Source organism: Lissotriton vulgaris, chromosome 1_1 (assembly GCF_964263255.1).
Source record: "Lissotriton vulgaris chromosome 1_1, aLisVul1.2, whole genome shotgun sequence".
Taxonomy (NCBI): Eukaryota; Metazoa; Chordata; class Amphibia; order Caudata; family Salamandridae; genus Lissotriton; species Lissotriton vulgaris.
In genome coordinates, this window is record NC_141685.1 from 1,513,881,929 (window position 1) to 1,513,904,221 (window position 22,293).

At 43.0% G+C, this 22,293-nt stretch overlaps 1 protein-coding gene across 1 annotated transcript in view; it reads left to right on the plus strand.

Annotated features, from left to right (window-relative positions):
• The window catches only part of SLC26A5 (solute carrier family 26 member 5), a 392,278-nt gene that overhangs the window by 359,616 nt on the left and 10,369 nt on the right, over nucleotides 1-22,293 (plus strand). Inside the window, exons 16-17 of the mRNA XM_086967432.1 lie at nucleotides 8,359-8,469; nucleotides 18,571-18,792. Of these exons, the coding sequence (XP_086823558.1) occupies nucleotides 8,359-8,469; nucleotides 18,571-18,792 (333 nt within the window). The remainder of the gene's footprint in view (nucleotides 1-8,358; nucleotides 8,470-18,570; nucleotides 18,793-22,293) is intronic.

Here is a 22,293-nt window from a genome sequence, read left to right on the forward strand (position 1 = left end):
TTATCTCAGACGTAGTGCACAGCGTTACAGGATAAACGGCAGAAGTGCTCGTCTGCAGAATTTGGCTACAAGGGGGTTATGTAATAAATGCACTGTTCCAATCGCACTGAGTCAAAGGTGCAGCGCTGATGTGATTGTTTGTATTGAGACTCAGGGCTATCTCCAACCAGACAACCAAATGCAAGGGCATTGCGTTCAATGTTCCTAGCCTTGGAAAGCCTGTATGGGCAACATGATAAAATGCTTACTAAGAAATGTGCTGCATACAGAATAATTTCTTAGTATATTATTGTGTAAGTGCAAGGCATGTAAAAAGTCACCTGCAGGCTATTGAGGCCTTCAAGTTTGGCCTGAAAGCGAAAGTAGACACTGGGTCTACTTTCTCCTATGGGATGAAAACTGTGGACTTGTGGGACAGTTAACGTAGTCTGCAAATTAGCTCACTGAACTTCAACGCCACACTCTTGACCTACAGAAGCAATGCTGAGACCTTATGGTGCATGTTCCTTTTCTCAGGGACCACGCATATGATGCTGAGGAGCGAGCCCAGTGCCGCAACATCAGGGTCATGGGCCTCCCGGAGAGTAGTGATGGCCCTGACATGGTGGGTTACCTGGAGACATGGTTCAAGGACCTGCTCGCCCCTCATAATCTCAGCTAGGCACCTTCCAGTGATGATTCCTCCTTTCTCAATAGTGGCAAAAAATCCTCACCTTTTAAGGAGTGAGACAATATCATCCAAAAGGCAAAATAATCAGACCCCCCCCCCTCTTGAGAGAAAATAAATAAATATTAATCTTTCCGGTCTACAGTCTGTTGGTCTAGAGGCAGCAAGCATCTTTCACAGGAGTTAAATAACACCTACGTGAGATGGGGATAATGTATGCCCACCTTTTCCCTTCTAAGTTTAGGATCATCTCCGATAACAAAACCCATTTCTTTACTGATTCCTCTGATTGGATTGGACCTCTCCTACACAAAAGATTGTCCTGGCAGAGGGATGGAGGAAATCCTGTTGGCTCCTCTGCTGGTGCTGCCAGAGGACAACAGTGAGCCTGCTCTGGCTGCGGCGGCCCGCTCTCCTGAACAGGTTTGGAGCAGACACAAAATAGCCCATGTTGTGGCTGCTGCTATCCCTCCCCCACAACCCCCCTGAAATCTGATTTAGCTCAATATTGGAGGAATCCCGGGAGGAGACCCATGAATGGACTTCTGAACCCTCTCCCCCACCTACATGATGATCAGGCACCCCACCTGGTCGATTATTCATGGGTTGCCCCATCCAAATATCTTCCTTCCACTGAGCCCAGCCCACCTCACGCTTTTGACTTTTCCTGGCCACCTCCCCATGGGAAAAACCTGAAGAGAGCACTCTCAATGGGATGACAACTAGACAGTCCATTATACCTATTTCCAGGAACATCCGGGGTATGCACACTCCCACCAAGCACTACAAACTACATACTTACCTTAAGTGTAAGGGAGTCCAGATGGCCCTACTCCAGGAGAGTCATACTACCAGAGTTGAAGGGGCTAGACTCCAGAAGTGCTGGATAGGCCAGGTTTTCACCACTAATTTCTCTATGTACACTTGATCTGGGTGCGGGCGAGGTCCCCCCCTTAAGGTGGTGTCCCAAGATATAGAACCGTAGCAGCTACAGTCTGCCTTGTTGGACCCCTGTCAGACTTAGTACCCTAGGAGACTTGTTTCAAAACAGACAGTGCTTGTCCTTTGCAGCCCTAAAAGATCGGTTCGGCCTTCATGAAGTCTAATTTCTACTGTACGCCGCGTTGACTGGCGAATTCCCTGACCTTCTCCAAGCCATCTTGTGGGATGGTTGTAGTTTGATTAGCTGGCTCGCCCGAGAATTGACTGAACAATCCCAGGTCTTCCTGCAATCACTGACTGATACATGGGAGGGACCATCTTGGCAGGGTGCTTCACAAGAAGTAATGGTCCAGAGACTGTTCTTACCCGAACAATATCGCTAGGAATGCCCAACACCAGTTAATTCTATTCTATGTGCTGCATAGAGCTTATCTCTCTCCCCAGTAGATTGCTATAGTCTTTCTGGAAGCCACAGATGTTTGTGCTAGATGCACCACCGCAGCTGCAGGACTGCCGCAAATGCTGTGAAACTAGTCCTCAATCTGTCAGTTTTGGTACAAGGCATTGTGACGCCTCGTGGAGGTCAAAGGCCTAACGGAAACCAATTTCTAGACATTATTTAAAATCCTAAAAGATGCAAGACTGCCACTCTTTTTCTGGACTTGGCCCTCATACTGGCCAAAAGATCAATCACAATGAAATGAAAACTTCCCTTGCCTCCGTCTTTAGACGCCTGTCAGTATACCTTCATCAGGTGGACACCGGCCAAGGCAATGGCCCTTCACAGTGACGAAGTGAGGGGTTGCGCGGCCGCCCTTCTGCTCTCACTGGGAGGACTTGCTGTCCTGACTGACTGACCCTCTAGTCCCCACCAGCTGTCCGTCTTCTGATACTAACCCTGATCCACCCTCCTCCCCAGGTGTTGCAGTTCTATCGCAATAAGACAGGGTTGAAGATTAATATAAACCTACTCGGGCCCCCCACACTTGGCGGCCTTTCCTCCTTCCTCAGCCCCTCCCAAGCAACTTATGTTCCCAGTGGAAACCCTTCACTCCCCTAACCGAGCGGACCCATCATACCCTTGCCCCCCCAGTTTCCCCCTATGGTTGTCGCTATGTTACTACCAGTTTAGCAGCTTCTTCAAGTTGGGTCCTTTACAACCCTTACCACTTATTTGACCCGTCCATCACTCTGCCCCTGACCCATCCTCCTCTAAATCTTACTTTACCTCATCCTTTGACTCATTACTATGTTATTGTTTAGCAATCTATACTGTATTACATGCTTGGGGGTACTTTGCGATTGAGGGTTGAGGCACTGTTGGATCTGTAATGCCTCATTTGTATTTTTAAAAATTGCAATAAAAATTATTTGGAAAGAAAAAAAGGCTAAGGTGCTTGTTGGACTGCATCCGTATTTCAGAGGAGGCAGCCCAGGATCTCCAGTGTGGCGTTTGAATACCAGCCTGAACCGAAGCAGACCGTTCTTCCTGCCCCAGTTCACTATAGTGACAGATGCATCGCCTCTGGTTTGGGACAGTCATTTATGCTGAGTGGAAACCAGGGACCTTTTGTTCCCTGCTAAAAAGGAAGCACCACATCAACGTTCTGGTGCTTCGTGCCTTTCAGTCTGTCTTCCTTCCATTAGAGGGAAGCTGGTTCAAGTTTTCACAGACAACACGTCTGTTTAATTTTATTGCAACAAGCAGGACCTAGTGGGAAGGGAGATCCTGTCCCAGGAGGTGCTGTGACTCTGAAGGTGGTTGGACTACTAGGAGATCCCTCTGAATCTCGACCATTTGGTGAATTTTCTGGATGCCAGGGTGGGTGAATATGTTCAGCAGACCTAATCTGATGGACAACGAATGGCTCTTCATTCAGAGGTAGTACAAGGAATCTTTTCCTGGTGAGGTATGCCCAAACTAGGCACTACTGAGAATGCACACTGTTAGGACTACTGCAGATTAGATTTTCAGCCTCACTGCTACCTGGGGAGATTTTTTTCTACTGAAAAGGGACTCCAGTCTTGTATACATCTTCCTGCCCCAAGCTCTTAATGTGGTCAGACAGAATTGGCTCAAATCATGCTGGTAGCCCTGGATTGGGCCAGGAGAGTGTGTTACTCTGATCTCCACCATCCGCTTACATCTTCGAAAATACCTACTGTCTCAGCAACAGGGCAGGGTTCTCTGATCAAATCCTTCACTTGAGTGTCAGGTTCAGTATTCCCAAAGAGCTAGTTGATATTCTTCTTGCAGCTAGGCACTCATCAACAAAATCTATTTCTTCTAGTCAATAGACAGTCTGTGGCCTGGTGTGGGGGCAACCACGTTGACCCTCTCCAGGCATCTCTGGCTGATGTGTTATTTGTTTTGTTTCTGGGCCAGCACGGATTTGGGGGCAGACCATGCTAACGGTTACTTGTTGACCTTTCAACCTTCCTACGTATCCCTGACCAACCTTCATTATTTAAGTCACCAGTTGTGATTTATTTTCCCTTCTGCATATCTATTATACCTCAATGGTGTCGTAATATGGTTCTCACATTTTCTATGTGCATACCCATCAAGCCTATGCACAGTCGTTCATTAAGATTGCTCACCGTCACAACAGTATCAACAGGCAAGAGCATTATCAAAGCTAAGTAACTGCTCATTTTGTCATCTCCCAGCTGTTGTCTATCTGGATTGAGGTCAGTGAGGTAAGCTCCAGCATCATTAATGAAGAAGATAAACAATATAGGCGCTATTACCCATTCCTGGCGGATCCAGATAATAATTTGTAACTTTTTTGTACACTCACCAGACCTTCCGGCCTAATCTTTGCTGACATATGAGTATGCAGCCGTTGGACCACAAGCGACCAATTTGCCATCCCTTGCTTCAGCAAAGCAAACTGTAGAATGTTTTGATTACTAGAATCAAAGGCCATCTTCAGGTCAGTCAAACGCATGAAAAATGCTACTTTCAGATGGACATATTTTACCCAGATGAGGTACAACCTCAACCTTTTCCATGATGTCTAGTCCTTTCTTGAATCCAGCTTAAACAGCAGTCACATATCATTATTATCAACCCAGACTTTGATGATTTAGTATTTATTGAACCATTGCTTTCTTTGCCCCGCTTGGGCGTGTATCTCCCATGTAGTTTTCTTAAATAGAAAAAGGTTGAATGAGACTTTGTGTGCTACTTGGTGGTTCTTGTGGTGTACTTAACGCCGAGTGGCGAGGATGAGCACAGTGAGGCTGAAAACTTCCTGCCCCCTACAATCTAATTCCAACCTCCTCATCGGCTTACAACACGCTAGTGGCTTGATCACATTACCTAAGACTAAGTTTCCCACACGAGAGAGGACTGGGTCAGTCAAGCAAGCACACTTGTCTGCCATGATTCACAAGGATCTAGATAAAGACCTGCCATATGTAGATCAGTCCGGTTCCTGCTCCAAAAAGTTAAGCCCAAATTGCACTGCCAGATCCCTTCTAGATGGGAACACTAACAACCCCACACTGGATTCGACCTACTTCATAGAGATATAGCTCGAGACTTTGGTCACTGTGCCATAGAACTTAATCTGCACTCTACTGATGGAGCCCTGTTTGAGCAGGAGCAAGACTGGTTTGCACCTGGCTGGTTCCTGTCTGAGAAAGCATGGTGGGTAAAAAAAGATGGACTGGGTCAGACTTTTTACCAGTGCTGAGATTGATTCAAGCAATACCCCCATCACTTTTTTGTTTTCTTGATTGTGATGCCCGAACTAGGAAGGTTATGACCAGAGGTGGGCCCCATGCTCATTTTGCCATAGGACTTGAATGCCACTCTATTAACAAGGATGAAGTGAGCCAAAACCATTCTGAGTTTGCTTGTGTTCCTGTTCAGGGGGTAACCAGGCCTGACAATTCAGACTTGACTGTTTGTACTGGAGAAGGACCAAGGCTGATTTTCATTTGTCTGGTTCCTGTCTGAGGTAGCATAGTGCGGAAAACAACGATGGACGGGATGGTCCAGCGAGCATTGTGGAGAGTCATGAAAGTCGAGTGTCTGGCTAGGTGTAGCCTTTGGAGTGCTTAGAAAGTTCAATAGGTGTGGTCTCTTATTCAAAGGCACAGAAGCTGCCCTGCAGCTGCATTTTATGTAATGTGTTGCCATTCACACTAGTCAGAACAATGCCCCTAGGTACCGTGAGTTAGCTGAGTCTAAGCGAGGCGTGAGAAGGGAGATGGTGGTCTGGAGCTGCTGAGAGAAACGGAATGAGGGAAGATATGTTGAGAAGTTTGAATGATTTAGAGTATTTCTAGTGATTTAGTTCAGAGGAGGCGGGGGACAATAGAAAGAAATACAACTCAGCTAATTTTTTGATAACTGTAAACTGTAAACATATGAGTAACTGTAACAATGATAAAAGTACTTTGTAATGTAAGTAGATCCAATAGTCGTAGGTATTCTTGAATAGGTGTTTATTAGTTAAAAGTTGGTAATATGGTTTGAATGTGTGGTCAGTTTATATGAGTGGGGCTGAGCAGCAGGGAAAGAGATGACCAGAATATAACAGTAACTGTAAACTGTAAACATATGAGTAAAATCTTTATCTTGTCTCTGATAACTGACGCCACCCACAGTCTTTATTTCAGATTGACAAGTGCAGCCATTGTTATTTATCCAGTACCCATACTTGGTACTAAAAAACATGGACCTTACTGAGTCATTTGTTACTCAAAATACACTCATTTTATGAGTCTGATCACCCTTTTCTCTACTGTCTCCGAATCCCAAATTCATCCATTATGGAATGTAGAATGTGGAATTCTGAGACAGTTTGCCTCGACACCTGGGTCCAAGGAAGGCATGTTAAAGGAGTAGTTCCTGTTTATCTGAGATTAGTTGGAATTATGGTCTAGTCCAGTCAGACATTTAATGTTATTTGTAGATGGTGCACTACTACCAATACAATCACCGTCTTGGTTGTAGCTGGATTGTGGTCATGTGGGGAGCTGATAGGATGACTGAAGGCTTGTGCTTTTAGAAAATGTTCATGATTCAGAAGGGGACATTTATTTAAGAATGGGTGGCAGTTTTGGCATGTTTAGTTAGGTAAGTGGTGGTGCTCATGAAGCATTTTCTCATATGAAATTGTAGCCAAACAGAGCCGACGTTTTATCACGGAAGAGATCAGACACTGGTATATTCACCAAATTAAGGCCATCAGAAAGAAAATTAATCTGGGGGCAACTGAAGGCTTAGAGAGCTGTGCCACTGAACTTAGGTGTACAAAAGGGGGTGGTGATGAACAGAGTGTCTGAATTGAGCAGACCACTCTTACCCAGTCCAAAGATCAGGGCTTGATCCATCACCGTTATTTATCTCACTGCCCCATCCCAGCTCAGAACCTGGCTATATGCACATCAGTCTGTCCCTGGCCCAGTGCATCATGGGAACAGGGCAGACTAAACTACCAAGCCAATTCTTTACCAGAAAGGAGACAAGCTACCGGGGGACCCTTGCTCATTGCACCATCAGGATTCAAGCAAACCGGGCCGAAGACGGCTGTAATGCCAGAAACCGGTCCCCGGGAGCTTGTTTCCTTCCCAGTGTAAGAATTGGCTTTTGTAGTTTGGTTTGCCCTGTTCCCATCATGCACTGGGACAGGAACAGACTAATTTGCATACAGCCAGGTTCTGAAACTGGGATGGTGCAGTGAGCTAAAAAACGGTGTTGGATCTAGCCCTGATCTCTTGACTGGGTGAGAGCTTTCTGCTTAATTCAGAGACTCTGTCCCTCACCACCCCTTGTTGTAAATACTGAACTTAGGTGTGACATAAGATTTGAAATATTTATAAAACGAAAGGAGCAACATAGACTTGATAGCCAAGTAAGAATAGAATTTTCACTTGCCTAAGGGCCTGGGGGTTCTCGCCAGCCCACTATATAAAGAAGTATCTTTGAGCTGTTATGTTTGTGCAGATGCAAGGCTAGATTGATAAAAGGTGCTAAGAGTATGCCTCAAAGGGACGACTTTTAACAAGGCGAGAGGGAGAGTATTGGAGAGGTGTCCTTTGGGTCGTAGTGGATTTTGGCTGTTTAAATGTTACGATGAGAAAAGACTATAATAGGCCTCCTTTCCTTGTTTGGGTCTTTAATGATATCCAAGTGTGATAGGCCTATTGCGTTATTTTTGCAGCGATATTTCATGAAAAAAATGTGTGACTAAAAATATGGTCCATGGATCAGGCTTGCGTTCTTGACATGGTAATCCACAGGGAAATTACAGGATGCATCTCGACTAATTTAGTTTTGGGACATCATCCGTGAAGTTTTTTTTTAGCTCGTTTAAATTACAAGACAATGCATTTAAGGAAGGAGTGTATGTGCTCTGAGTCAGTGGCCAGTAATGGAATTATCCCACCCATTCACAATTTTTATATTGCAAATATAATACTTCATAACAGCAAGTTATCTAAAAACTAATGAAGTTGTTGAAAATGGTTTTTGATCAAGACACCCTGTGTTTCCCTGAATCTATAGACATTTTACTTGTGTTACTGAAAAAAAGCAGATGGATAGAATTAACAAATATGCAATTAACATTGGCATGAAACTTACATTTATTTAATTTGTTATCTGTGTACATGCATTCCGATGTAAACGAATGGTGCATTTTCGATGGTGACATTTCAGTTGCTAGATTTTGCCTGTTTGCTGAAAGACCTTCTCGATTGACAATTGACACTTATTGGTTTTGTTCTTTCAGAGTGGAGTAGATCCATGTGCCATATTAGCAGCCAGGAAAAAAGCGTTGAAGAGGCATGCCAGGCAAAGGAGGAATGCAGATGAGAACAAGAAAAGAACGGTCTTAAAACTTGTAAGTGTTGAAGTGACGGGGGCCATTAGTGTAAGTCGCCCTCATAGCAAAGCAGCTGTGAGTGTGTGGGTGTGTGTCTGGGTGTGTGTGTGTGTGTGTGTGTGTCCATGATCTTTGTTTAACTCACTGTTTTCGATGATGCTATGACAGCTGGTTATTAGTTAACTTCAAAGCCCCCCAGGCTTTCATTGAGTAGTCCAACACTGGAACTAATCATTTTGCGACTAAAATAAAAAAAAATTTAGAGCACTGAATTCACACTCTACCACCGTGGACATTTTTGTCTCCGATAATGTCCCAGCCTTAACCTTGGACACAATAATTGCCACTTTAGAAATACATAACTGCTGTAAACTCTTTGGTTAATGACACAAATGCAGTCGAATGGATCCATTTGAACGTCTAGGTAAATGTATAAGTTTTAAAATATGTTGGATCTTTCCTTCCGTGAGGACTGGTGACACTGGCACATGTAGGGTGAGTTACTTCCTCTCTAAGATATGATCCCTAGTAGAATCGTAGGCCCTCGTCTATAATCCTTACTCACTCTCTTTCTCTCCACTTTCTACAGCTTCCCTCTTGGACAAGTGATGTACAGAGCTACAAAAGAAAGTACAAATGATAGGGACTTGTGCTAGCCTGACTTAGTACTTGCCCTCTCTCATATCTTTTATTCAGATATAGTAGGTCTTGGGCCACAACATGTTGCACATTCATGACCCGATGCGGTCATGCAAAGCACCATTTCCTGATGTATTGTGTCATTATAGCCCCAAACAGATCAAAGAATTTATCAAAATGAGGGTCTTAAAAGTAATACGGAAGGATGGCTTACTTAATTCACTAGAGGGGTACACGATGAAATTGTTGTGAAACAGCCTTAGCCATCTAACTGAGTTCAAAGGGACATTAAGGCTGTGCTTGTAATAATTACTGGATCTTATGTCTCTGTTCTGGACTTCACATCATACATGGAGTTACAGTGAAAGGAAAACTGCATTGTTAGTTTTAAAAATAAACATAGTTTATTTTATATATACATGACCCACATAATTGATGATGCACTACAAATACTGGATCAAAACAAAGCCTTCTTGATAATCCTCCTTGACCTTTCCTCAGCCTTTGATACAGTCAAACACGACAACCAACTGGACCTCCTGAAGCACAGATTGGGGTTATCTGGAACAGTATTAAACTGGTTCACCGCTTTCCTCCAAAATAGAACACAAAGATTCAAGATCAACCAATCATTATCTAATTCCACCCCTATCACATTGGGAGTTCCTCCAGGATCTTCCCTCCGCCTAACACTCTTCAATCTGTTTATGGAACCACTCACAGAGCTTCTAAACTCCGCAAATATCCAATATCACATGTATGCAGACGATACACAACTCTACATTAAGGTCCAATCTCTTGAAGACATCAAGTCCCTTAACTCAACGCTCCAAGATACACAGATCTGGCTAGTTAAGAACCATTTAAAACAGAACACACTAAAAACAGAATTCCTCTTAATCGCCTCTCCCAACCAAACAATGATCATCCGCGAGTGGATGGAGCACCTAACGGCACTCGACGGTCAACCTCTCATCAATGATTCCGCTAAATCTCTGGGAATAACCCTAGATAAAAAACTAAACATGCTGAAACACATCAGCGCTGCAACAAAGGGTGCAAATTGTCAGATAAACACACTGAGAACACTGAAACCCTTCATACCCACAAATGACTTCAAACAGGCTGTTCAATCTCTAGTAATTCCCAGAGTTGACTATGGGAGTGTCGCACTCTGTGGTCTACCCAAATCAACGACCGCTCCTCTCAGAGACTCTATCAATACAGCCACCAGGCTCGTCCCAGGCACCAAACGCAGCTGCCACATTTCCCGTGACCTTCAAGCCCCCAACTGGCTACCTTTTGAGGCCAGAATCCAGTTAAAAATAGCCTGTATGACACATAAGGCACTACATCACAAAACCCTGAGATACCTAGCGGAGAAACTAGTACTATCAGGCGGCAACAGGTCTACCAGGAGCTCTAACAACCTTCTACTGAAACCACAACGTTTCTCCAAGAAAGAACATTCAATCGTACCTTCTCAGGAATGGCCCCCAGGATATGGAACGCTTTACCCCCAGAAACAAGACTCAATCCATCTGCGGCCTTAGTCATAAAAGAAGTGAAATTGATTCTCATGTCAAAATTCACTTGAACATGTCCTATACACTCCTGTAGTTATGTGCTAATCTCTAATTGTTCCCAGTACTGTAGTCACACAATCCACTGTATTTATATGTATATGTGTGTATATGCCATTACCTATATTTGATCTGTAAAGCGCTCTGATACCCGCAAAGATCTTGTTCGCGCTATACAAAACCGCCAAAATAAATTAAATAAAAAATGAAATCATGAGGCTGTGCTTGGGTGCAGCGATAATGGCCCTAGCCGTAGCTTGGAAGAGGCCTGAGGCCCCATCGCTCACCCAGTGGCATGCCCGCCTTTGGAGAGCGTTGGCGCTGGAACACCTATCGGATATAGCTGACAATTCCAGAAGTGATTTTGACTACATTTGGAGCCCCCTGGTCAGCTATCTCTCAGAGGGTCTCCCCCTGTTTGCTTGTAGTCCACGATTAAGGGCTTTACTTTTATTCCTGCTTTAGCCATGCTTTGCCCCCCCCCCCCCCCACGAGGGGAGACCACGACTATGTGGCCCCGATTGTAGTTATACACTGTGCTGGTCGCTGGAGGTCCCCGTATATGTCTCGCTTCCTTCCCCCCTCTCTGGCTCATAACATTGCCCCACGAACCTCCCTGGATATAGTTGTTGTTGGTTTTCAATTGTTATTTTGACTTCTTTTTCCTTTCTTTTCTTTGTTGGCGAGAGTAGGCAACCTTAATTACCCACCTGGGTGTTAGTTGTTCACCCAACGAAGGCGTCCATCTGTCCAGAAGGTGTTTTGGGGGTTTGCACTTGTACTACATGGGAGATAATCAGACTACTTATCGGAATGGTTCTAACCTCCTCGAGGGGATACGATGCAGGAGCTGTTCACCACTGTAATGTGAAACTGTGTGAATTATTTTCTTTTATCTAAGGACTGGTATGTGCACCTGTAGAGCAAAGCTGAGCTCACTTTGTTTCTTGTTCTTTATGTAATGTTTGTAATCTGTGAAAAAATATTCAGTAAACCGATTTTGACCAAAAAAAACATAAACCAGTAATAAATGTATTTATGCTTATATTTTTACTATGTAAGTAAGCCTTTTTAGACCTGGCTTGAAAGTGCTGGTCTGCAAGTGCTAGTGTTACCAATTCTTTCAAATGTACATAGAGTGGTCTTTGGCTCCACCAATAGAACGCATTTTGATGTAACACTCTGCCTTTTAGGAAGTACTTTGTGGTAATGAAGTCCAACAGGCAAGATGTAATTTAAGATGATTTATTGAATTAAGTTACAGGTAGAAGAGTTCTAGTGTAGCAGCCCCACAAGGAGCAGCCTGTCTGCTGCTCAGCCATTCTCCAACTGTCACACTTCACCTCACAGGCACCCAACATTCCAATACGCATCACCACTCCAACATTCCATGCAGCACACAGCACGATCATACTGGCAGAGCAGGTTGATAGATAATGGCAGGACATTCACAACAACAGGATACTACATTTATTTATAAAGTTTTATATAGCGCGAACAAGATCCCGAAGGATATCAGAGCGCTTTACAATAAAATGGTAGAGAGGACAAAATGAAATAAACATTGTAATTGAGAAAAGGAAAAAAACAATGCTAAACAGTAAACAATGGTACAAATATAAGGTATGATATTATGCAGAGGATGCAATCCGTGACTGTTAGTTGTGCTGTGGAGCTAGGAACAAAGAGATAGTCGCCTTATAGGTGCCTCATCCCCTTATGGCAAGAATTTGCTCATTAAGAATCTTCTGGCTTACAAATTGAAGGCTGTCGTCGAGGAGAGTATGCGAACATCCAGAGGAAGAGAGTTCCATATTTGAGGGGCAGCACCAGGGAAGACGCAGTGACACGTTCTCTTTTTGCTGAGGATGATATGTTTCAGGAGGAGAGTAGAGGTGCTTCTAGATGCCCTCCCCCCACAGGATAATTCAAGATTTTGCGCCAGGTACGTGGGAGTATTGTAGTGGAGGGCTTTGTGCGTCAGGATTGCAATATTTAGCTGGATTCGTGCTTCAAAGGGTAGCCAGTTGAGAGATTTAAGGACTGGGGATATGTGCTCATTTAGTTTGGAGCCTGTAATCAGTCTTGATGCATATCCCCCTTTCTTATATAACAGAAGTATAAATGAGAGGAATACAAATGCAGCTGAAAACCAGAAAGAAGATATAAAAATGGGAAACAAGAAAATGAATAAATGAGAGGAACACAAATGCATCTGAATAGATGCAATGAAGTGAAAAAAAAGGAGAGAGCTGAAAGATAGGTGGAAGTAAATGAAGAGGAAGCAATAGATAAAAATAAACGGGTAGATATAACCCATCCTCCCCTTCAATAAATAACAACAGAACAGAATGCAAAAGTAAGGTATAAGAAGCAACGTGATAAGAGATTGACTGAAAAGCACTAATGACTACCCCCAAACACACCAACTGGCCAGACCGGCATGCAAGGAGGAAAGACATGGCACAAGACAAACTAAACACATGCTTTACACCCAAGCACACAAAGTGGTGAAGGAAGGATCTCGTCTTAAACAATGAGGGGAAAACAGTGGACAAAGGAAGACTACCAACCAAATATAGTCCAGATTCCAAGGATTAAAAGAAGCTAAAACATCATGAGGAGAACTGAACCAGCGAGAAAACAGAAAAGATGAGAAGAAAATACAAGAAGTATTACTCATCCTCCCTCATTTTCAAAATGGAAAGTAATACAATGGTAGCATAACGTTAGAGGAAAATGAACAGCAAAGTCTAGGTGTAGACTAAAAATAAACTGTACCCCATTGAGGGATTACTCCTCTAAAGGGTAGTGATGTGAATAATGTAAATGGGAATGACACCCATAAGGACAACCCTAGAGAGAGGATAACTACTAGCAGAAATAGGACTAAAACCCAATAAGACACACCCTGTGTAAGGGTGATAATGTACGACTAGTGAAGATGGGACTAAAACCCATGACCTACCACTGACATAAGGGTGGTTAGAAAATTTAAATGGGACAGACTCCCATGACCTGTCTCTAAAAATAAGGGAGAGAAGATCATGTTAATGGGACCGACACCCATAACCTATCCCATGGCAGAGGCGTGAGTAGCTAGAGTAGATGGGACTTGGACCCATAACCAGGTACCCTACGTAAGGGTATGCATGACTTGAACCAGTGTAAATGGGAGAAAAACCCATAGAGGTGAATGTAATGTAAGTAAATGGGGCAAACCCCCATTGAGACAAATGCACTGTAAGCAAATAGGGCTAGTAGCCATTGCCATCCCTCTTGTAGGGAAAGGTAAAGTGTAAACATGCGAAAAGAACATGGAAACAATTAAGCTGTGTACCCAAAGTCCAGGAATGCTATGTGATGTGCCAACGAATCCCGCCAAACAATCCCATAGAGGAAAACCGGGCAAAACAGTTCCTTAATGAAATGTTTCAACATCAGTCTGGAGAACCCTCACTACAAGTTACTGGCAGCTTTCTATTCTCCATGTTTGTCTGCTGGTGGTAGGAAGATGTTTCTGTGAGGATGTGGCTGAATTCTACATTGCCCAAGTATTGGTATTTTGTGAAGCACTAAACGCATGGATATTAAAGGGGATAAGGAGATGAATGGTATTGAGTCCCCTTCGTGTAACGTCTCAATCTCCACAGTCAACCTTGGCTTGTATGGAAATCTCACCGCTTTGTGCCATCAGCATAGTGTTTAAAGTATCTGGCAGCGCATGTTTTGGTACATTGCAGCTGACGTTGTGGACTGCGCAAAGTACCCCTGTGTGGTATGTTTGTTTATATGCTGTCTACATTGCCTGATCTTGAGCACATTCACCTCTCCTCTCTAGGGAACTGAAATTTTTAAATGCTGGGCTTAGTGGAGTCAGGTTGCTGTTGTTGTTTCAATCAACACTGTTCGGTGTTTCAACTCCCTCTCCACATGCATCGCGATGACTGAGGTAGCGGTAGACCGAAGGGACTGCTTTATGTGTGTTACGCACTATCTGTGGTGAGTGTCTCAACATCTTTTGTTCGCCTCTTAAAATGCAACGTCTGGCGGGTGTAGTGGCCGTTTAAACTGTTATTCGGTTGTTAGTCAGTGCCCGTGCCTCTTACCTCACTCGTAATGCCGCTTGGATCAGCTCGAGGACGCGGACCCTCTGTGACGAGATGCCAGCACTGGCTCAGGGAAATCTTAGCCTAACAATAACATCCCTTTAACCCAAGGGTCTCCAAACCGGTCCTGGAGGGCCGGATCCATGCCAGACTTTTAAAATAACTACATGTATCTCAATGGGGATATCCAAAAAATCTGGCATGGATCCGGCCCTCCAGGACAGGTTTGGAGACCCCTGCTTTAACCTTTGATTTTTACAGGGAATTCCTAAGGTTTTTTTTAAAATCCTATTTCCCAATTATAACGTCTGTGTAACCTTTGTTTTTTTTCAGTGAATTTCTAAAGTTTTTTTAATGTTAATTCCCAACTATAACGTCCTTGTAACCTTTGGTTATTTCAGTGAATTTTTTAAGGTTTTTTAATGTTAATTCCCAACTATAATATCCCTGTTTTTTTATTGAATTTCTAAGGTTGCTTTAATTATATTTCCTAGCTTGTGGAGAAAGGGGGTGGGGTATCCCACAAGCTCTCAGCAGTCCCACTGTGTGGGACTTATTGGAGATTTTCGGGAGGGGTTCTTGGCCCCCAAGGACCCTCAGTAACTAAGGGCACTTCATCCCCAACCAGTAGTTTGCCAGGAGACGCATTTGCAGACTGGTAGAGAAAGGGGGCGGGCCTCGGATGACCTCTCAGCAGAGTCCCGGTCTTTACCTATCTGGGCGTACTTTTTGATGAAAAGGGCACCTGGAAACCGCAACTGAATGCTAAAGGCCTAGCTGTCACTAGAACCAATTCTGCTCTATTGAGTTTTGCAAAACGCTTGGGTTCACGTCCAATAGAAGCACTATTGACAGTCTACAAATCAAAAAGCCTATCTATAGCCAAGTATTGTGCCTCTATATGGGGCTACCTACCACAAGACAAAGTCCAGGTGGCAGAAAATAAGTTCCTAAGAGCTCTTTTAGTGGTCCCCCAATCAACCCCAGTATTGTCTATCCACACCAAGGTAGGTCTTGGCTACATTAGTGACCAACTGCAGCTGGCATCTCTGATCTGCTGGGCCAAGACCTGGTTGAATCCCGACATCAGTCTAAATAACTCCATTCTTAAAGACTGTATGTCGTTGGATAAAGCCAATAACATCCCTTGGTTGGTTTACATTAAAAACACCTTTTATAAGTTGGGGAGGCCAGAACTATATTCTTCCCCGAGCTCCATCAAGAAGGGTGATGTACTCTGGATTAAGAAAAACTTTCTAGAACGAGTGACTATAGAACGAGAGGAACTAGAGGTCCAAAAATCGGGGGTTAGGGCTAACTATATACTCCAGACCACCCCTAAGGTGGAGCCTTATTTGATCATTGTTACTCGACCTTACCACCGTAATCTCCTTGTGAGATTTAGACTTAACATCATACAGTACTCCTTGGGGAATTATCCAGTATGGGGAAAATCTGATACATCTATCCCCTGTAGCTGTGATAATTTCTCTGAACAGACACTGATGCACTTTATAATGTTTTGCGGCCATTACGACGAATGTAGGAGATAGTTTTTAACACCTATTTTGAGAGAAGCAGGGTTCAGACAAGTTCGTCCCGCTCTCCGCTATTTACAACTCCTGGGTAGCATCAGAGTAATATATGGGGTCGCAAGTTTTTTGGTTGCTGCTATGCGAGTTAAGTCTAGAAAACTGAAATCAAACAGTCCCTGAAATGTGCCAAATTTTTACCACTTGCTTGTCTAACTATGAATATGTGATGTAATTGTTTTTATGATTTTAACTAATCGAATAAAGCTTGTGTTGACTTGACTTGACTTGACCTCTCAGCAGTCCCACTGTGTGGGACTTACTGGAGGTACCAGGAGGGTTGCTTTTGCCCCAAGGAGCCTCAGCAGCCAAGGGGATGCAGTTGTGCACCAGGAGGCCCCTTTGCAGAGTGGTTGAGAAAAGGGGGTGGGGCCTCAGAAGACTTCCCCCCAGGGCCAGCTTTATAAAAACATTTTTATTAGCGATGGGGAACCACGTGGCCCACATCTTGAGGCCTCTTTTGGTCCTGGGGACCCCATCACCCGGGGCACGGAAATTTAAAAATGGGGGACGGTGACTGCATGCCCCCCCGGCGGCTTCCTGCCTCCTGCGGGAGCCAGCATTGCGTTCAGACACAAGGAGCTGCTAATCATGCAGCTCCCTGTGTCTGAAAGCAATTTGTGTGTTTCCCTGCCCACTTGACAGCGGTCAGGGAAACCGAAGAATGCTCCACTTCCAGCAAGCGAGAGCATTTTTCTGCTCTCGCTTGCTTGAAGCAGAGTGTTTGCTGTGGATTGGTGGGAGCTGTTTTGCTCCTGCCAAGCTAGAGTAAGCAGATATGTCCCAGGAGTGGACACCCCAGGCCATAGCAGGAGCAGGCCCTGGAGGGTGGCGGTCCCCAGGACCAATATGGACTCCAGGAGGAGGGCTGCGCAGCCCCCTTCCTTTGATATAGACGGGCCGGCCCCAGGGAAGTCGTTTCCAATATATAGCTATATATATATATATATATATATATATATATATATATATATATATATATATATATATATATATATATATATATATATATATATATATATATATATATATATATATATATATATATATATATATATATATATATGTCAGCCTATGACTTTACAGACTTGTGCTGTGGCGGTTTAGATGTTTTACGGGGACCCAGGGACGCCCGAGGACTTTACTTGCACCAGCCACAGAGCGCCTCGCTCTGCAGTGCGCCATTTCCACATGGATTGTATTATTTCATTCCCCTCGCAACACCAACCCAGAGATGATGTATTCTGGGAGCTGTATGCCTGATTGCACTGCAGCAGGTGAGCGATCACAAGGCAGGGGAGGTGCTTCCTCTCTGACGTGGGAGGTCTGCAGATGGATTTAAAACGTGAGGCGTGGGGCTGTTTGTTGGTGCAGCAGCGGCATCTGAGCAAGACTGTCAAGTCGAAATGCATTATGCCTTACCTGCGTGTCTAATTAAAGGCTGGTTTCCTGAGCTCCTCGTGTGGCCTCTTCCTACAGTGTTGCTGGAGGGTTTGTGGATATATATATATATATATATATATATATATATATATATATATATATATATATATATATATCTCTTTATACATATATATCATATCTTTGTTAGAAATTTCTCAAAAGCAATACGAATATGACACTGCAGCAATCTTATAACAAATTAAAGAGGAAAAAGCAATATTCAACGCAGCCCCCCCATTCTTGGCCAAAAGTTTCGTACACCCATCTTTTCTTGGGCTCTCCACCACAAATTAATGAAATAAGTTGTTCACAGATATGGAATGCTTTCTTACCTGTAATCCCAGTTATCTCTCGGGGGAATCTCTATGGACATTATAGCCTTCCTTATAGGCTGCACAATATATTTTCTTAAATGTTTCTACGGGCCTTCCCGAAGAAAGGCGAACATCTACACTTAAGACATATTATGAAAAAGTGCTCCCGGATTCCCACACGTGGGCATGACTATTCAGTGCTTATGAATATCAACGAAGATTCCTTGGGAAAGAAATGTATTTTTGAAACATAGATGAGCAAGCTTTGGCAAAGGAGGCTTAAGTGTAAAATGAAGTTTAAAATCTAATTTTGGGTTATATTTTTCTTTATTATGTGGTTATTCAATAAATTAATTAAAAAAATATATATGAACAAATATTTTCTTCTCTCTACTTTGGTTGCAAGTATTTTTCACAAAAAAATGATTTTGTTTTTCAGAGTAATGATGTGGAGATGGGGGCAAAGCATGAGCTCATTAAGGACGAAACCTTCACAAAGCTGCCTGAGAATGGACAAAGTGCATCTGACACACAGTGTTCCAACACACCGTCAGAAGAACTTGAACACTTCATGAAGCCTGGAACAAACGTTCATTCAATCATTTTAGACTTTACTCCGGTCAATTTTATCGACTCGGTTGGAGTGAAAACACTAAAATCTGTAAGAGAACATATTTATTATGCATATTAAGTTAGCATATTATGTTCAACATCAAATGATTTTAGAGGTTATCTTTCCTCAGATTTGTTATAGCACTAGTGTGAATTAAAATGTATGAAGGATGCCAATTCTGGAGAACTACACTTACAGTTAAGCATTTTTTTTCTTTCTACAAAACAGGATCTTTCATTGATTCACATGCTTAAATCAGAATACATAGCGGTACCACAAAAGCAGCCTATTAAAGTAGAAGGTGGTACTGCAAGTGATGACTCGCCATATTGGAAAATATGATGTAGAAAAGCCTGTCCAACTACAGCATCTCTCTGTTCTGTAGACTCAGGGCAATAGTGCATGTTTTTTCATGTTGCTGCACGACAAATGTCTCTCAAGGATACTCCTGCAAACATTGCTGCAGTGGTTGACACTTTTGGTGGAGTGTGTGAAGATCTTTCCTGTATTGCCCGCTTTATTGTGCCAGTACCTGATGGTCGAAGGTACCCAGCTATCAGCAGATTGTTTAGATATTGTGTGTCCTTTTCTACGTGCGCTAAATGCTAACAGGAGTGTATCCGATTTTCTGAAGTTGCTTGTTTTGTTTACATGGAATGTGAGGCATTATTTCACATCTAGAGTGAGTATTGCTCTTTTTGCTGCCATGGTAGGGTTTTTCTTTTTTTTAAAGATTTACAGGATAATTCAGTTGGAAATCTGAAGGTACATTAGGGATAAAACAAGGATTTGTTCTCAGAATGACCCTGTCATTTTGGAATCGTAGATAGGGTCCTAAAAGCTTGGATCTCACGAACTCTTCTTGCAGAGTTTAAAGCTAGGAGGAATGTCACAATTTAAATTCCTGTACCGGATCTATTATACTAGAGTTCTACTTCATAAATTGGGGAAAGTGTCGAATGAGAACTGTTTGCAAGGATGTGGACAGCATGGGGCATTCCTTCATACACTCTGGGACTGTCCGCTTTTACATCAACTCTGGGAGGGGTGACTCACAGACTGGAGGACTCTACTGATATTCAGTTAACCCTGGACGCCCCATTGAATTTGTTAGGGCTATGGAGCGAATCTGATGCATCTGTCTACCAGTGCTTATTATTTAACGTGGGGTTCCTCCTTGTCAAGAGAGAAGTAGCACAGAAGTTGGCCACCTCTCCTATGATGAGACTGGGAAATGGAAATTAATATTAGCCCCATGCAGAAAAAGATGATCTGTAAGCTAAGGGGATACCCAAAGAAATTTAATAAGATCTGGAAAGGGTGGATGAATGATATATAGGGTACGTTAGCCAGTGACCTCAATTGGAGCTTGGTGGATTGGTTGTTTGGAAAAATCAATCAAATATTATTATAGAAGGAGTAATGTCTTCCTGATAAAAACTTTAAATATAAATTATGGATTGGATCAGAAAGACTCTTCATAACTTGGGAGAGAACTGTATTAGGTTGCCAAGGTATTGGTGGAGGTCTAACTTGCGGAAAGCTCTAAAAAAAATAAAAGCCATTTCATAAATTATAGCAGACCATAGGGATGGTTGATTTTTTATTTTAGCTATTTATAGCTGCTATATGTACTTTAATTGAAGAGTGAGCAAGACCTGACTGGGACAAATGTAGAATGTATCGTAGAATTTGGTGTGGTTCCAAACATATTGAATGCAAGTGCGTTTGGGTGCTCTATACGCAAAATAATTGTTATTATGCAGTATAAGATCTGTTTCTGGAAACAGCTCTTCCTTTTGCTGAAATCTCTTTACAGTCTTCAGGAATTTTTAGCATTGGCATTCGTTGTGGTCCGGAGCCCTACTGCTAATGCTAGGACGCTGTGTCTGGGTTTGCTCAGCCGTTGTTGCGAGACAGTCTATTCGGATCTGCCGGCAATTGTATGTGTGGTCGTTCTGATAGGAGATCTTAATGGCGCGGAAACAAAATGGTTTGTAGAGTGTCCTAGACAGCTTCAATGATTTCATGATAGATCTGGGACCTAGTATTAATGTTTCTAAAACTTTTACCATGAGATGCAGTAAGAGGAATCAGAGAGTAAGGGAACTGTTTCTGGATGGCAATAAGTTAGCCACAACAAGGAACATTTTGTATCTGGGCATTTTATTTAATCGGAATGACACCTGATCCCAAGCGATAACTACTTAAGTGCTCGCGTTTACAAGACCATCCACAGCCCTAGCATCTTTTGCTAAGAAATTTGGGAAGAAGCCGCCTGGGGAACTCTTACAAATATTTAAAGTAAAGTGCATCACAGCCGCTACGTATGAGGCAGGGGTGTGGGGCTTCGCTAACACCCTCCCACTGCAGCAGGAGGAAAATTCCTTCTTGCGGTACATTTTATCTGCACCTCCGAGCACGTCCTCCTTTGTTTGCCTCGATGAGCTGGGTCTTCCTTTTATTTCCGACCTTATTAGATTGGAACCAGTACTTCTGTGGCATAGGATCTGGACCAAAGAGCAGACAAAGTTAAATAGAGACATTATGAAGGATAGTCTGGATGGGGCCTAAAAGATCCAGTGGATTAACTTTATATGTAATTTCTTTAAGAATCTAGGTCACAGGGAATATTTTACAAATCCCACCACTATGCTAGCTGTGTCAAAAAAAGTTTTGAGAATGGAGGGTTTACAATTATTGGGCTCCTTGAGAATGACAGGGGAAATGGTAAAACCCAGTGTTATGTATCATCAGTTAACGCTTTCTTGTACACAAATGGAGCCCTACCTAATATTCGTACCAGGAGCCTATGATAGGATGCTTGATGATGATAGGATGCTGACATGGTTGAGATTGGGTAATGTCAATGACAATACTATCTATGAACGATTGGTCACATAAGCTGTCACTGTGCTCCTTTTACAGACACTCAGAGCAATCCATGATTCCCTTAATGTTCTTTTGTAAATTTTATGAAGAGTTGAGGAAAGTGTGGATACTTCCACTTTTAAAACGTCAAGGTGTAAGGCAATGCCGTCCAGCTTTTATTTGGCTTCAGTTCTTGGAAGATGAACACATTGCGTGGAGAGTAACAAAGTATCTAAAGAAGGCTATCCTGCAGCAATAACACAATATATTTGATGCTCTGTAAACCCTGGGCACCTCCCTTGCAGTAAACAGCAGGTTTTTTTCAAATGAAACATTTGTATTTGTATGGTTTTATGGCATCTTAAACAGATTATTGTATGTTTTTAGAACCTATCCTGTGTAATTTCTAATGACATTTTATATGACATTTTCCGATGTATTTGTGCTTTTATGATTGGAACAATAACAATCGAATAAAGCTTTCCTTGACTTGATAGGAGAAGTAGTTCTGGGAAGCAATACTGCTTGCCCAGTATGGAGCTATTAGAATGATTCTGCATGTTTTTTCCTCATCTTGTGTAGTACTCTGGCGATTATGGGAAGCAGATGAAAAGTGTATGCAAAGGTTCCTCACCATGCTATTGAAAATGCATTGAGCACAACCCTGGTAGGGAATAT